This window comes from Engraulis encrasicolus, chromosome 24, assembly GCF_034702125.1.
Source record: "Engraulis encrasicolus isolate BLACKSEA-1 chromosome 24, IST_EnEncr_1.0, whole genome shotgun sequence".
NCBI classification, from domain to species: domain Eukaryota; kingdom Metazoa; phylum Chordata; class Actinopteri; order Clupeiformes; family Engraulidae; genus Engraulis; species Engraulis encrasicolus.
In genome coordinates, this window is record NC_085880.1 from 35,817,012 (window position 1) to 35,834,747 (window position 17,736).

The 17,736-nt window shown below is 44.9% G+C and overlaps 1 protein-coding gene across 2 annotated transcripts in view; it reads left to right on the plus strand.

The window, feature by feature from the left end:
* The window catches only part of ppp1r21 (protein phosphatase 1, regulatory subunit 21), a 78,000-nt gene that overhangs the window by 13,146 nt on the left and 47,118 nt on the right, over positions 1 to 17,736 (plus strand). For both annotated transcript variants that reach the window (XM_063191767.1, XM_063191768.1), the window contains exons 11-14: positions 949 to 1,050; positions 2,271 to 2,359; positions 4,446 to 4,582; positions 5,495 to 5,587. In XM_063191767.1, coding sequence (XP_063047837.1) covers positions 949 to 1,050; positions 2,271 to 2,359; positions 4,446 to 4,582; positions 5,495 to 5,587 — 421 coding nt within the window. The remainder of the gene's footprint in view (positions 1 to 948; positions 1,051 to 2,270; positions 2,360 to 4,445; positions 4,583 to 5,494; positions 5,588 to 17,736) is intronic.

Consider the following 17,736-nt stretch of genomic DNA (forward strand, 5'->3'; position numbering starts at 1 on the left):
TCTTCAACCGCAACCCAGGTCAATACCTTTGGACAAAGAACATAGAATGGATAAGAACGCTTATTCGCAGGAAATTGCATTGACCACGGTGTAGTACGGGGGCGTAGCCCGGGGACACCATGCACAGTGGATGCAAGGCCATGATCGATAAAAATTGTGACACTGGAAACTCCGCAATTTGAATGGCGGGTGCGAGGAGCTGCTGCAAGTTCCGGCCGGTCAAAAATAGGATTGTCCTGTCGTCAATGTTCAGTTTGTGGTTAAATTAATTACAGCTGTCATTCAGCCTTAATTACAGCTGACACAAATTCACTATGTCCTATGACCTGTTCCACACTCCAGCCCTGGCGGTAGTGGCTTTGAATTTTACCTTGCCGCCAGTACTAAGCAAATAATGTACATTGGATAAGAAGTATCACTCAATGGAAAATGCATTGGGTTAGGTGTAGTCCGAGGACATTGCTTAAAGACACTGTGCTCATGGTCAGTGGGTGCAACGCCATAATGGACAAAATCTGAACTCTGTAACTTCGCAAAATTGGTCAAGAGAGGAGATCCAGTTGTCAGTGTTTAATGTAATCCCTCCTATCACTAGTCTCCTTAGTACTAACTGCAGAAGAAGAAAGTGACTCCCCTTGCGGCCATGCCATACTATGCTCTTATGACGTCTTTGGACGTACCCTCTTCCTTAACACACTGTACTCATTCATTACAACTCATTCCAACCTTAATGTCACATTGTCTCTAAAATGCATTGTGTGTCGCTGTGTATGTCCAAATTGTGGGTCCGACGGATGAAATATCCGTCCTGAATTATCCAAAAATAGTCCTGGAAATGTCCTGGAAAATGATTTTTGAAAAAGTGTGGGAACCCTGCATCACCACACTACTGGTTGTGTGGCTCACCTAAAAAGAGTAGATTGTGACATGTTGTGTATTTTCCTCCAGTTTGCCCAGTACCTGCATGAGAATGCTGCCTATGTGCGCCCACTGGAAGAAGGCCTTGTGCAGCTGCACCAAAGCATCACAGAGGACACAGTCACCATGCTGGTTAGTCCTCAACAACAACAACATCATAAACAAGGACATTAGTGTAAACAACAGCATATTGAATGTACATTTCATTATTATTTAAACATTTTTACATAAATATTGATAACAAATAAAAACAAGCAATCAAATGAAACTGGGCCAGTAAATGTCAGTTTTTTGTCTAAACCTTGTAAATGTCAATTTATTGTGTAAACCTTTCGGAGACAATCAAGAGGTCATGGTTCGTTAAATGAGTAATGGTGTTGTGAAAATTGTGACATGGGCCCTCATTTATCAAGCTTGCATAGAAAGCATCGTAGAAATGAGCGCAGATCTCGTCGTACGACAAGGCTCATGTGAGATTTACGAAACATGCGTACCTCTCCAATCCCATCGTAAGCGCGAGCGGCTGTTGATAAATCCAGTGCCTGAAAACCTTCGTAATTAGAATTATCACGCCTTCTCTAAAACGGCGGGAAGGAGACCGCACCCCTGAGTTTGCGACATGGAGACACACAAACCAGCTAAACCGCCCACATTTCTGGTTGATTGACAGCTTGAAATTAGACATTACTTGAGTTAGACAACAAACTAACATGTGGAAATAATTAACAGCTGTAGTCGACAATGTTTCACTTGTCCATATGGAAGGGGGTCGATTCCTTTTAATGACGATGGTTAATTAAATGTTTGATTGTCTACAGAAAGATAATGACAATAAACTTTTATTTGAAACAAGGTCAAGAATAAAGGGTCCTACGTGAAATTGGCCAAGGAATAGTGTCTCAATAGTGCCTCTTGCTCACTCACTCATAACCTATCGTTGTGTGCCTACCTGCGACCAAGAGTGTCATAACACCGCTGGTCCCTTTGATCTCACCCCTGAAGCTTGCGTTCCAATAGCCTAAGGCGGCTGATTATTGCATAATTATTCGAACATTTGTCAAATTACTAGTCTCTTGCAGCTGTTGAGCTATGTAAACAAAATCACCTATGATGACAACTGCTGCTCAAGTTGGCGATCATAGTCATCTCAAATCCAACTTGAAAACAACGTACGCCATCTCAGACCTGTTGCACGATATTATCTTTCCTGCGCTTACGATGGGATTTGATTATTGCCAACCTTTGTGTAGGAAAGAACGTACGCACGATGTACGCATGTTTTTCATTGTACGCTACTTTGATAAATGAGGGCCATGATGTTTGTGGTGGTGTTTGTCCACTTGAATCTGTAGGAGACGGTTGACAAGCTACAGGACTTCTCCAGGCATGTCTGCACATACACCCAGTTCCTGAAGAAGATCCTGCCCTACCAACTCAAAAGGTGATCGCAGCAGGATCTGCTGAGTGTGTGTGTGTGTGTGTGTGTGTGTGTGTGTGTGTGTGTGTGTGTGGTCCAGAATGATCTTTTGTTATTATTAATTTTAGTAGTTTAGTATTATTAGTTATTATTTGATAGGATGATAACATGGTACAAATGGTCACAGGAAGTACATTAATGACCTCCCATCAGCATGTGATGGTGTAAAAATATTGATGTATGCTGAGGACACTGTCTTATTTACACACGGCAAAGACCCTACACAAGTTGCAAACAACCTGACACTAACTCTCACCAATGTCACTAAGTGGTTAACAGATTTGTGTGTTACACTTAACACTGATAAAACAGTCACATGTTTTTTAAGAACAGATATAAACTTAATTCTGTACCGAATATATATGTAAGAGGGAAACAGTTAAAAAAAGGTTGATGAGTTTAAATATTTGGGAGTGACTCTAGACTCCACACTTTATTTTAAGAAGCACTTTAAACAACTGGGCAACACTGTGAAATACAGCTCAGCAAATTTAGACACATATACGTAACTCACTGGGTGCATCCCAATATGTGACCTTGCCTCCTCCACTTGTGCTTGTCTCCTCGTCCCGCCTCCTGGCCCCTCCTCCGTGGAGAAAACCCAGCTGTCAGCCTCGCCACAACAACTTTTGAGGGACTGTTTTTCATTCACCATCCCAATTGCAAATGAGAAAAAGACTTTACAATTGAGCTTTTGCAAGATATTGAAATATAATGCTGTTGTCAGTGATGTCATCATGACGAGAAGCAAGTGGAGGAAGCAAGTGGAGGAGGCAAGGTCACATATTGGGATGCACCCACTAACTACTGATGCTGCTAAGATGTATGTCAATGCCATGATAATCTCTTGATAATCTAATGATAATCTCTTCTGAAAGTCGCTTTGGTTATAAAGCGTCTGCCAAATGCAATGTAATGTAATGTAATGTAATGATAATGTCTCATTTGCACTACTGTATGTCGAGCTGGTCTCAGGCTAACAAGACTGCCTTGAAATCCATTACATCACTTTACAAACAAGCCCTTGAGGTCTTGGACAAACGCCCTTCCCAATGTCATCACTGTGCCATCCTGGACAAGTATAACTTGTTCAGTTTTGACAATCTCATCTTATACTCCGATATGCGACTTATGCATAAAATCATTCACAACACCGCCCCACCTCCTCTGAAAACCTTTATCCAACCCTGCTTTGAACACATTGGCAGAGCCACCAGATCTACCAGCTGGGGAAACTGTACCCTCCCAAGTCGGCTCACAGCATTTGCACAATCAGCCTTTTCTTTTAGAGCTACTAAAAAATGGAATATTCTTCCCACTCACCTAAAAAACATGACAAGTTTTCATACTTTCTCATGTAAAGTGAAAAAATGGCTTTTAAGTAATCAGTCTTTGTCAGCACTAACCCCAGTGTTTCTTCACCTGCCCAGGGACTGCAGATGGAAATTAACCTGTAAGCTATAATCTGGTGCAGGTCATCTCTTTTCTTCTTGTAACTAATGTACTTTGCACATGGTCCCTGTTAAATAAACTAAAACTAAATAAACTAAAAGTGAGTAGGAGAGCGAGATGGGGGAGCATCGGGAAATTACCATGGGCCAGAATCAAACCCAGGCTCCTGGCGTGACACTGCTGTGCTTTAGCCATTTGAGCCATGGAAAAGCTCAGAGTGGCCTTAAACCTGTACTTTTGTCTGTGTGTGTGTGTGTGCGCGTGCGTGTGCGTGTGTGTGTGTGTGTGTTTCTATGCATGGAACCATTGGTGTGAGACAGACTCAGGTGTGCGTGTGCGTGTGTGTAAGTGATTAAGTAGAACAAAACTCACAATTAGGGCTGCTTGATCATGAAACACTTTTATTTGGGCCTTGTTACTTCTTTACTTAACTTGTGTGCGCCTACAGATTGTGTATTAATGGCCTTTCATCCTACAGCCTTGAGGAGGAGTGTGAAGCTCCTTGATGTAGCTTCTCCCTCACCTCTAAGGCAGAGTGAGGTGTGCGTGTGCGTGTGCGTGTGCGTTAATGTGACGCCTCTCTCCTCTCCTCCTACAGCCTTGAGGAGGAGTGTGAAGCTCCTCTGTGTAGCGCCTCCCTCACCACTAAGAACCAGGAGCTGCAGAGGGACATGAAGAAGGTCACCTCCATCTTTGAGAAGATGCAGACCTACATCAGCCTGCTGGCTTTACCTAGTGAGTACTGTAGACCAGTGGTTCCCAACCTTTTTCTTAAGGGACCCATGTTTTTACTATTGTAAGCTTTGGTGACCCAACCACACGAGCGCCCGCACGAGACGGAGTCACAAGATGCCCTCTGTTTCCTGGGAAAATTAATTTTAGTTATTTTATTCCTCAATTCGTCTTTGGTCAATTATAGAAAACATGTTTAATGCAGCACTTACAATTTGCTGCTTATATGCATTTGTTAGTTAAATGCTTTGTCATTTATTCAGCATGGGCTATATATATTTCAAACGAAACCCCTTAAAATCTAGAGGGCTCCGCGACCCCCTGTGGATCTTTGGCGACCCATAAGTTGGGTCCCGACCCATAGGTTGGGAACCACTGCTGTAGACCTACATCAGCCTGCTGGCTTAAACTACAGTAGTGAGTACTGTAGACCTGTCAGCCTACTAACTTCACATAGTGACCAGGGCTGTTAATTTACTTTTTAAAATCTCTAGCCAATTTGGCTTGTTATATTTTACTAGCCAAATATACTTTGTACTAGCCATTTTGGATTGATAATGGGTGTAAGTTGTCTTGTCTACCTGTACCAGGCAAACTGAATTTTCACCAGAATTCGGACGGTTTGTGGCTGTTAATTTAGAGCTCTGCCAGTGAATACATTACCTACAGTACATCAACCCACTGGTTTCACCTAGTGAGTACCAGCTAGTCTATTATCATCCAAATATTATGTTATTAACACCTTGTACTCGCACTTGGAATAATCTGACAGATACATTTTCTGTGGTATCTGTAGTGCATGTGTCTCTTTGCCTCTATATGTATTCCTATGTGTGCCTAACTCTGTTTTTGCCTCTTCACGTGTGACTGTATTCATGTACCTGTAACGTCTATGTTTGGTGTTGCTGGTTGCAGGTGTGCGGGAGGACGCCATGCCTCAGACCAGTGCCAGTGCTGTCTTCACCCAGATGGCTGCCTGCCTGCACAGCCTTCATGACGCCATTAAAGGCAAGCTAATGCCATACCAGAAAGCTAGTGCACACACTAGCTAGTCCACAACCTTGATTACCAACCTTACACACACACACACGCACACACGCGCACACGCGCACACACACACACACACACGCACACACGCGCACACGCGCACACACACACACACACACACTTGTCTCCAGTGCCTCCCTTCCCCATCTGATAAGCGAGTCCACCATCTCTACTCCAGTTGGTGATCCTCCAGCCTCCAAGGTACCATGTACAATGCACCAGCTCTGGTAAGTGGGCTCCCTAGCTGACCAGCAAGTCCAAACACCAGTGCCAGAGCCCAGTGTCTGCCAAGCTGACAAGCTAGCTCAAACCCTCTGATGGCTGTTATAGGTCTGCACCATGACTACATATTCGAATGGACACCAAGGCTCCGTGTTGTGGATTCCATACTCAGTTAAAGTGATTTGAAGCATTTTCAACTGTCTTTTTGTGATCAAAACAACAGATTTTCTGATTGTTAATTGCCAGTCAGGAACGTGCACTTGATAATATATCCTGCCCTGATATCATGGGCGCTTGTGAGTGGGTGTTTCTGATTGGCAATTCAATTCAGGAAATGAGGGTGTTGTGGTTAGAAATTGGCAGTTTGACACGCCTCAAATCCACTGAGCTGACTAGAACAGACCCTTTGTTGTCTATTGGTGTCCATTTAAATATCTAGTCCACTCAACACACTGGACTACAGACCCAGTGCCCCTCCAGATTCAGATCACCATATTTTCTTTTTTTTATTTTTTTATTGTTTATTTACTAAGATTTTCTCAATAATACAACAGAGACTGGAGACAAAGACACAAACACAGAAACAAAAGACAAACAAAACAAAACAAAAATCAAGTAAAAGTGCATTCATTGTACATACATAAAACAGGAAAGATTGTTATTTCAAATGTCCAGACCGGGCAGTGAGTCCACGTATCTGATGAAAGGGTCCCATGTTTTCTGAAACGACTGGAGGGAGCCATTTAGTGTACCTCTTATTTTTTCCAGTTTAAGGCTCTGCATCATGTCCCTTATCCAGTGGTTGTGTATTGGAGGAGCTGTGTCTTTCCACTTGAAAAGAATGAGCCTTCTAGCCAGCAAAGAGGAGAAGGCAAAGGCCCTCTGCAGGTAGGCTGGGAAACTACCCTGGTCAGATTCTGGTATTATACCAAGGATTGCAATTAAAGGAGAAGGCTGAATATCAACACCATATATTTGAGACATGGTATCAAAAAAGGATGACCAAAAATTATCAAGTTTTGAACAAGACCAGAACATATGGTACAATGTTGCTGTCGTTTGTTTACATTTATCACATATGGGGCTTTTATTAGGGAATATTCTTGCTAGCTTAGCTTTAGAGAAATGCTATCGATGTAAAAACTTTAAACTGTATCAGGGCATGTCTGGAACATATAGATGAAGAATGAACCCTCGTGAGGGCCATTTCCCATTCCTCATCAGAAAGTGAGACCCCCATATCGTTTTCCCATTGTTCTCGAATATGTGAGACAGAAGGACTATATGTAGACATTATATTTGCATAGAACATAGAAACCACTGACGTGTATAGTGATAGAAACCCTACCTTTATTAAGAAAATTACCTTTCAACAAAGAATCTAGGCATGAGAGAGGGGGACTGTCAGGAAAGACTGTGAATTTTTTGCGTACAAAATCCCTAATTTGTAAGTAGCGGAAGAAATGAGTATTGTTCAGATTAAATTTCTGGGACAGTTGTTCAAAGCTGGCAAATGTATTATCAATGTACAGGTCACCAATGCAATGTATACCCCTTTCATACCAAGTTCGAAAGCCCTTATCAAGTAGAGATGGCTGGAAAAGATGGTTATTGATTATAGGTGAATGTATGGAGATCTGCTGAATACCTAAGCTTGTCTTAAATTGTTTCAGAATACGTAGAGATTGTGTAACAACTATGTTCCCTTTGATATTTTTCACAAGATGTGGCAAAGATGCACAAAGTAGGGCGGGAAGTGAATATGGCTTGCTTGTTGACCTTTCAATTAGGAGCCACGCCGGTGCAGTATCACCCCAATCCCTTAGCCATAGGGAGATAGCATTAAGATTTGCAGCCCAGTAGTATGAGCGGAGGTTTGGGAGGGAGAGCCCACCTTCCACTTTAGGTCGTTCCATGAATTCTTCCCTGATGCGGGCAGCTTTATTATTCCAAATAAAGGAAGAAATCATCTGGTTAAACGATCTGAAAAATGATTGTGGTATGAATATAGGTATGGCTTGAAATAAATAAAGATATTTAGGCACCATATTCATCTTAACAGAATTTACCCTCCCAATAAGGGATAAAGGTAAGTTTGACCACCGCTTAATATCTTTTTTAGATTGTTCTAACAAAGGAGTGAAGTTGTTTTTAAATAGGTCAAAGTAAGATTTGGTGACCTTTACACCTAAGTATGTGATTGAATCTAGTGAAAGTTTAAATGGTAAATTGGGGATTGTCCTGGCATTGGACGTGATAGGAAAATATTCACTTTTTCCGTGGTTGAGTTTGTATCCTGATATATCACCAAAATCCGCAAGGACATTAAGAACTTCTGGTATGGTAGAAATGGGGTTAGTTACATATAATAATAAGTCATCCGCAAATAATGAGACAGTATGTATTAAGCCGCCTCTTGTAATGCCTTCTATGCTTGAGCTGTTGCGTAAGGCAATAGATAGGGGTTCTATTGCAAGAACGAAAAGTAATGGACTGAGCGGGTCCCCTTGTTTGGTCCCTCTCTGAAGGGGAAAATATTGAGAGGACATAGAGTTTGTACGAACTGAGGCTGTAGGGCTGGTGTATATAAGTTTAATTAATCTTATGAATTGGGGACCAAATCCAAACTGTTTCAGGGTATAGAAAAGGTATTCTAATGATATTCTGTCAAAAGCATTCCTAGCGTCGAGTGATATGACTGCTTCCGGAGATGAGGTATTAGGTTTAGTGTAGATTATATTGAACAATCATCTCAAATTAAAATAAGACTGCCTGTCTTGAATGAAGCCGGTTTGGTCATCTGAGATGACACGAGGAAGGATACGCTCAAGGCGACATGCAAGGGCCTTTGAAAATATTTTACCATCACAGTTAATCAGACTGATAGGTCTATAGGATGAGGCTTCAAGTGGATCTTTACCTTTCTTCAATAGTAGTGTGATGGTTGATTGGCGGAGTGTTGGGGGAAGAATGTTATTTTCCAGGGCTTCCTCATAAACCGATAGAAGTATAGGAGCCAACTGATCTTTAAATTTCTTATAAAATTCAGTGGAGAACCCGTCGGGGCCTGGAGCTTTTCCACTCTGGAGGCCCTTAATCGCATCTATTATTTCCTCCAGTGTAAGAGATTGTTCCAAGTCGTCTTTGATGTCTGAGGTAATTGTTGGAATGTTTAATTTAGAAAAGAAGGTGTGAAATTGGCGTTGATCCGGGTGTATGTCTGAAGAATATAGTTCAGAGTAAAATTCCTTAAAATGGTTATTAATATTTTGATGGTCTTCGCTTAATGAGCCATCAGCTAGTCTTATCTGTGGTATAACATGGGCTGCACTTTTTTGTCGAAGTTGACTGGCCAAAAGTTTAGAGGATCTGTCACCCTCTTCATAAAATCGACTGCGGGACTTCAATATAAGCCTCTCTGCATGAACTGTGGCTAGAAGATCAGCTTCAGTTTGCAACCCTATTCTCTGTTTAACCAAGTCAGGAGTAGGAGAGGTAGACAGAAGGCTATCTAATGTCTTGATCCTAGAGGAGACATCTACAACTTTATCACGCTGAACCCTTTTAGAGTGTGCACTATAAGCAATTATCTGTCCTCTAAGGTAACATTTAAGAGCTTCCCAGAGAGTTGAGAAGGTCATTCCATCAGTTTTATTAATTTGTATGTAGACATCTATTTGCATAGATATGAAATGCACAAAGTCAGCATCGGCAAGTAGAAGGGGATCTAACCGCCATGTTGGTCTTGTTTTATGGGTTGGAAGTGTTAGAGTGATACTCACAGGAGCATGGTCAGAAATCATGATTGAATTGTATTTACATTGGGTTATTACATTTAGCAAGATAGGATCAACCAGAAAGAAGTCTATCCTAGAAAATGTAGTGTGTACATTAGAGAAGAATGAGAATTCCCTTTTGGTTGGATTTTTAAGCCGCCATGGATCTATCAGTTTGTGTGTCTCTACAAAAGACTGTATTACCTGAACTGACTTGGTTGACTTTGGCGCAGAGTGGGAGGAGCGGTCCAAAAAAGGGTCCAGTACCAGATTGTGATCTCCACCTAGGATCAGGTGATGGCTATCTAAATTTGGAATGGAGTGTAGCACCTTTTTGAAGAAAACATCGTCGTCAAAATTAGGAGCATAAATATTCACAAGTATTACTTGGAGATGAAAAAGCTGTCCTACAATGATAACATATCTCCCATTTGGATCAGAGATTACGTTTGATGCATTAAATGTAATATTTTTATGAATGAGAATAGCTGTTCCCCTGCTTTTGTAGTCAAATTTGGAATGGAACACCTGCCCTACCCAATCTTTATGAATTCTAAAATGATCTGCTTTAATAAGATGGGTTTCTTGTAACATTGCAATACCAACTCCTAAATGCTGCAAGTGAGATAGGACCTTTTTTCTCTTCACACACTGATTGAGCCCCTTTACATTCCAACTTATAATGTTAACTGACCTATTAGCCATGTGGACTATGTGTAACATATGCCCTGTCTATCCTATCAGTAAAACAATGAATTACAATATGCCAGATTGCACTCAACAAAAAAAGACACAAAAAATACATACAACATATAAGAAACCCAATGCCTGAAAAAGGCAACCCCCCCATACACACGTTCAACTTCTGCAAACTCTATTTGCACCTTCCTCCTGCTGCAAAACCAGTGTTACACACCACGAACATAGCAAGTCAGCTTAGATGTGTCACACTGTAGTAGAAAATAGGCTACTGATGACAACGGGGTATAATATTGGCCGCCCTGGAACAGCTGAACAAAGGGACGCCTGGTGAACCATTGAAATAAAGTATAAAGAAAAGTCCCCAAACTCTAATGTTCTTCAGCAAATGTATACAGCACCTGAGAATAGTCCATTGATTTAGACCGACGTTTCACTCGACGTCGGGGGACGAAGAGTGCCCTGTCTTGGTGATGTTTTTGTCGATGTAAGCGAGAGCCTCCGCTGGAACCGTGAACTTCAGCATCTCCTTGCCATGTTTGAAGCGTAGAGTTGCTGGGTATCGTATACCGAATCTGACGTGGGCGGCATGGAGCTTCTCTTTGCAGGCAGAAAACGCAGCTCGTCGTTTGTTGACCTCGGCGCTGTAATCCGGGAAAAGATGAATGGTCGACTCGTTGTATTCAAGCGTGCCCTTCTCTCTCGCAAGGCGCAGAAGTTTCTCTTTAACCTGGAAGTGATGGAGCTTTGCTATGAATGGTCGTGGTCGATCATCATGATCCTCTGTTTTTTGAGCCACAATTCTGTGAGCTCTATCCACCTTCGGAGGTTTGGAGAAGTCCTGACGAAACAGCTCAAAAAGCAGATTTGAGATGAATTCTGTTGGCTGCGACCCCTCCGTGTTTTCCGGTATGCCCACGATGCGGATATTTTGCCGTCTGGTGTAATTTTCCAAGTACATGAGCTTCTCTTTCAGCGTAGCATTTTCCTTTGCCATAGAGATTTGGGACTGCTCCAATTCAGTCAGTCTTCTATCGAAGTCGTTCAATCCCTCCTCCACATCTGTAATTCGTTGGCCAAATGCACTTAGAGTTGACTGTAGAGAGGCAATAGACGAACGATTTTCTTCACGAAAAGAGTTGATTGACGCTTGAATGGCACTGACTGATTTAGCTAGCGCTTCCATGGATTTGGTGTTAGCATCCACGTCGGAGGTCGCGTTTCTCGACGCCCTAGCTTCTTTAGGCTCTTTCGGAGTCTTGTGTGACATCGTAATATTGTTCTTCGTTCACTTAATCAAAACAATTTCACTATTATATCGTTCATAGACTCGTGGTGTATTATATTTTAAAATATTTGGCAGGAGCTTCGGTGACGGACGTCTACTCTCTCTCCATGCTCCTCCCCCTTCCAGATCACCATATTTTCTACGGTTGTCGTATCGGATCGGATGGATCGGATCGGATCGGCTGCCGATATTGGCAAAAAATGCGGATTGTTCTGTCCTGATCTGAGTGTTAGCAGTGGAGCGTACACAGACTTGACAGGCAGCTAAACTCGTCTTTCTTCCAAAATGTAGTATTTATTTAGTCGAAAGAAACGTGTGAAACTGTAAACAAACAATGAAAACCACTTATTAGGCGTCTGCCTAAACCATAGGGCACTGCACTGTAACAACAATTCTAACAACAAAAGCCATCTACACGAGAAAATAAATGAAGTGTTACTTCTCCTACTTCAGCACGCTACAATAGATTAAACACATATTCACGTTGTTCAAAATTGTAATATCAAGCGATGATGAGAACAGAATAAGAAGGTATGCGTTGTTATAAATATGAGACGAACGTCAGCATCATAACGGTTAGCTAAATTAGGTTACGATGACACAGAGAAAAGCACCCATAAAGTTCACTAACGTTGACACAATCAATACGAACAGGTAGGTATTATAATCTTAAAAAACACTTACAGACATTGCTGCCTTAGAGCGGACATAAGTGTACTCCGGTACAAAGTGAAATGAAGTTACCGGCATTATCTTCGGCATTCATTAAGTTACGTGTTGATTCTTCGCAACATTTCATTCATTCCCAAGAGTTTATAACTGCTGCCATAGAAACGGGCACACGCAACCAGGACCCCACGTCAAAATAAGAGCACAAGCAACTCTGCATTAAGCACCCCGACATACCAGCAAATTATACCAACAAACATTCAACTTACAACTTAAGCTTCTCTTTTCATCAGTTTAAAACTGGGGGCAGAACACTCCCCGTCTGGCATTACTGATGCCAATACTAAACTTAGCTTTTACACTTGAACACTTTTTTTTTTTTTTTTTTTTTCAGTCACTCTAGGAGAAGGTGGTGTCCGAGATAGGCAGCAGGTAAGTCTTCGAAGTGCCTTGAGATGTCGTCCACCACTTTTCTGCCGCAAACCGCTGTACTGGCTGCATTGGAGTGGGTGGGCGTGAAGAGCGGGTACTGAAAGGTGCCTGGGAGGGCCAGGTAGTAAGGCATGGCAGGGAATCTGTAGCAGCGATGGACTGAGAAAAGTCTGCTGCTGCTGCTGCCGCTGCGTTATTATGGCAGCACTGTGGGAGGACAAGGCCACCGGTGACTCTACTGAGCCGCTGCGTTATTATGGCAGCACTGTAGGAGGACATGGCCACCGGTGCCTCTACTGTCCACCAAGGCGGTAGCATATACAAAAGTGGCCTGGTGAAGTGGCCACCAGGTTACCTGTAGATCTGGGAGGCTGACTCTAGGAAGATGGTGTCTGGGGGGTTGGTGTCTAGGAGGCTGGCTCTAGGAGGTTGGTGTCTGGGAGGTTGGTGTCTGGGAAGATGGTGTCTGGGGGGTTGGTGTCTAGGAGGCTGGCTCTAGGAGGTTGGTGTCTGGGAGGCTGGTGTCTGGGTGTTTGGTGTCTGGGAGGTTGGTGTCTGGGAGGCTGGTGTCTGGGTGTCTGGGAGGCTGGTGTCTGGGTGTCTGGGAGGCTGGTGTCTGGGTGTTTGGTGTCTGGGAGGTTGCCCTGGGAGGCTGGTGTCTGGGAGGTTGGTGTCTGGGAGGCTGGTGTCTGGGTGGCTGCCCTGGGAGGCTGGTGTCTGGGAGGCTGGTGTCGAGGCTGGTGTCTGGGAGGCTGCCCTGGGAGGCTGGTGTCTGGGAGGCTGGTGTCGAGGCTGGTGTCTGGGAGGCTGCCCTGGGAGGCTGGTGTCAAGGCTGGTGTCTGGGAGGCTGGTGTCTGGGAGGCTGGTGTCTGGGAGGCTGGTGTCTGGGTGTTTGGTGTCTGGGAGGTTGCCCTGAGAGGCTGGTGTCTGGGAGGCTGGTGTCTGGGTGGCTGCCCTGGGAGGCTGGTGTCTGGGAGGCTGGTGTCGAGGCTGGTGTCTGGGAGGCTGCCCTGGGAGGCTGGTGTCAAGGCTGGTGTCTGGGAGGCTGGTGTCGAGGCTGCTCTGGGAGGCTGGTGTCTGGGAGGCTGGTGTCGAGGCTGCTCTGGGAGGCTGGTGTCTGGGAGGCTGGTGTCTGGGAGGCTGCCCTGGGAGGCTGGTGTCAAGGCTGGTGTCTGGGAGGCTGGTGTCGAGGCTGCTCTGGGAGGCTGGTGTCTGGGAGGCTGGTGTCGAGGCTGCTCTCGGAGGCTGGTGTCTGGGAGGCTGCTCTGGGAGGCTGGTGTCGAGGCTGCTCTGGGAGGCTGTGATGTGTGAGCACAGTGTCCATACCTGTGCTCCCCGCCGTGGCTCAGTCTCTCTTTGCAGCAGATGGTGTCGTGGCAAGGAATGAGGTGGGATGGACATCCATGCTGGAGAATGTGAGTTCGGAAGGTTGTCACTTCCAGGGGGGGGGTGGTTGGCCGTGCTTCTGCACCAGGTGGAGCTGAAGACTGAGGTGGTGTCTGAGAGGTCTCAGGATGCATGGCTGAGCAGTGTCTGTCACTCTCACACTCACCACATTTCAGTGCTGCTTGGCAGTCCTTGGCAAGGTGGTTGGGGGCACAGCATCTGTAACAGCGCTTGTGTTCTTTTAGAATGTCCTTCCGTTCATGCAGTCTTTTCGTCCTGAATGACCTACAATTTTCTACTGAATGGCTTTTCTTGTGCACAGGGCAGTATTGAGCTGGGTCAGTGTCTGTAGCGCCTGTGATGTCTGTCTCACCGGTGGCGGACATGTCCGTCTTCTGCGCAGATATATACGTCTTCTCGCCTCTGCTGTTGTTCGACACAGTGAAATTTGGGTCATTGCGGGCCTTTGCCTCGCGTTCCATGAAGCCGACGAAGAATGAGAAGGGAGGAAAAGATCCTCTGTGCTGCTCTTTGAAGCGGGAGCCTGTGGTGAGCCACTTTTCCTGCAAGCTAGGAGGCAGCTTCTCTACAATGGGTTTTACCCCACGAGGCGTGTCGAGGTAAGCCAGCCCGGGAAGGTAGCCGTCATTCTTAGCTGCTAGCAGCTCCATAAGAAGGTCACTAAGCTCTCTCAGCTTCACATTGTCTCTGACTGACAGTCGGGGAAAGTTGTCTAGCCTTTCGAACAGTGCATTCTCCATCATTTCTGGTGTACCATAGCATTCTTGCAGTCTCTGCCAGGACAAACAGAGGGCAGCTCTGGGGTTAGTGACATGAACAGCACGAATCCTCTTCACATGTTCCGATGACTCTTTGCCCAGCCACTTCGCAAGGAGGTCTAACTCTTCACTGTATGTAAGCCCCAAGCCCTGTGTTGCATTGAAGAAAGATGACTGCCATGCTCTGAAATTCTCTGCTGAGTCGTCAAATTTAGTAAGGCCAGTGGTCACTAACTCTCTGCGCGCCAGGAACTTGGCAAAGTCGATCATGGGTGGAGAGTCATGGTGAACAGGAGGATGCTGATTGTGTGTGGCGATGGCTGTGTGACTGTGTGGCGGCTTTACCTCTATAGCTTCAGGTGCTGGCTGAAATGAAGGGCTGTTCACTGTGTACTGTGTTTCGTGGTGATATGGAAAAACAGGGGGCTGTGCGCTGATCTGTAGTTGATGTGTCGGTCGTCTGAATTCTCTAACTAGGGGTTTTACCTCCACAGCTTCAGGTGCTTGCTGAAATGGAGGGCTGTTCACCAGGTACTGGGTTTCATGGTAATGCGGTGAGGCTGGAGACTGTAAGCTGATGAACTGTGGCTCGTGTGCTGGTGGTGTGAATACTCTGAGTGGGGGGTTTACCACAGCTCCAGGTACTGGCTGAAATGGAGAACTGTTCACCAGGTACTGGATTTCGTGGTGACGAGCTGAGGCTGGAGATTGTATGCTGGTGAACTGTGACTCGTGTAATGGTGGTCTGAAGTCTCTGAGTGGGGGCTTCACCTCTACAGCTCCAGGTACTGGCTGAAATGGAGGACTGTTCACCAGGTACTGGGTTTCGTGGTGATGAGGTGAGGCTGGACACTGTATGCTGAAGAAAGTTGGCTCCTGTGCTGGTGGTGTGAAGACTCTGACTGGGGGGTTTACCTCTACAGCTCCAGGTACTGACTGACATGGAGGACTGTTCGACGTGTGTTGCGTTTCATGGTGATGTGGTAAGGCAGAAGACTGTACGTTGACCTGTGACTGGTGTTCCACATACTCTTCAGTGCGCTGCTGGATCGCTTGTCGCGTAACCATACCAGTTAGCAGGGCTCTAAATTAACACACGCCAACACGCCAAACACGGGTGAAAATTAATTTTGGCCGGTGGAAAAAAATACCTACCCGCCCATTTGGCTAGTAGCGCCCGAGTAGCCTACAGTAAATTGTGAACGGTAAACGGCGGCTTGTATGACAACTATACGGCGAGATTTCCTACATTACCCATAAACACTCCCGTCGTGACCCCACCCCACCGTGAGCTTTCCGAAGCAGCAGCCACTCCGTGCTGCTGTTGCGCGCGCCAGGACAGAACGCATTTCAGAACTTTTGTGCGCTCACACTATTTTGACAGGCAGCTCTCCCCTGCTCCTGTCGCTTTCGCGCTACCACTTTTAACGTCACTAAGGACTACGGTTACTATTAGCATTCACCGACACCGGCACCGGCACCTTGCTCTAACAGGCTGCCTTTTAAGCTGCGAGGACCTGACCGAAGAGTTTCAATAACAGGAGTGTTGTGGAACGAAATAGCGACAAGGGCAGAGGAGGAGAACGGGCTGTCAGAGTAGTGTGAGCGTAGCTGTCAGTTGTCTTCTGAAATGTTTCAAGTCCTGGCGCAAATAAGTTGGAAAGCCCACGCCATCGGAAAGAAGGGCAGACCTTATGCCCGTGCGAGTAGGCTACGCTATGGAAGTAACAAAGGAAGCGAACATTTCCGTGATATTATTTGCTTTTAGTTAAACATATCGTAGGTTTCTTGTTATTTTGTTGCGCATGGTAGAGAAGAGCTCCTGGAGGAAATAATGGTGCCTATAGCATCATACTGTAGGCCACATGAACACACAATAGGCACACACGACATCATATCCGTTATTGCACAACGTGTGTGTGTGTGTGTGTGTGTGTGTGTGTGTGTGTGTGTGTGTGTGTGTTTTGACTCCTCTCCTCCTCTTCTTTTCCTCTCATCTCTTCTCCCTCCTTGGAGTGTGAGGTTTTGTTGTGTTTGGCTGTTGTGTGTGGCTGGTGAATCATTGTTTTCAGAGGTAAAAATAAGATAAAAAATACAGCAGAAGTTTAAAAAAAAGTAGGCCTAATATGCTTATTATAGACCTAGTATGTAGGCCTATAGTATATAGTATAGAAATTTGAAATTTAAAATAACCACAATAATAATAATAATAATAATAAAAACACAACTAGCCTAACGCATAACCTATTTGGGCAAGATTAAAAAATGGCTAGTTGAACTTCTGTTTGGCTGGTAAGAAAAAATGTCTACTAGCCAAATTGGCTGGTGGTGGAAAAAGTTAATTTAGAGCCCTGCCAGTTAGGCTCTGTACATCTTCATTCTCTATGGCAACAGCTGCTTCCCACACCTCAGCTTCGACCCGCGCCGCCTCTGCATCCCTTTCATACTCCAATGCCTCCAAATCTGCTTCTAATGCTGCCCTTTGTAGATCCAGCTTGGCTCTCTCCTTTTTCAATTCTACCTGTCGCTTGGCGTAAGATGCCTTGGTGAGCGCTGCCTCGGCTGTGGCTCTAGCTTTGGCAGCCTCCATGACAGAAACTCTTGAAGAGGACGAGCGCCTCGAGCTGGCTCTTGAGTGGACCGATGGAGGTGGAGACGAGGGGCGTGACGACGGCATACTGGAGTTCTAATATTATCCGTTGCTCCTTGCTAGTTGTCTTTTCACTGTTCTGTCCTGATCTGAGTGTTAGCAGTGGAGCGTACACAGACTTGACAGGCAGCTAAACTCGTCTTTCTTCCAAAATGTAGTATTTATTTAGTCGAAAGCAACGTGTGAAACTGTAAACAAACAATGAAAAC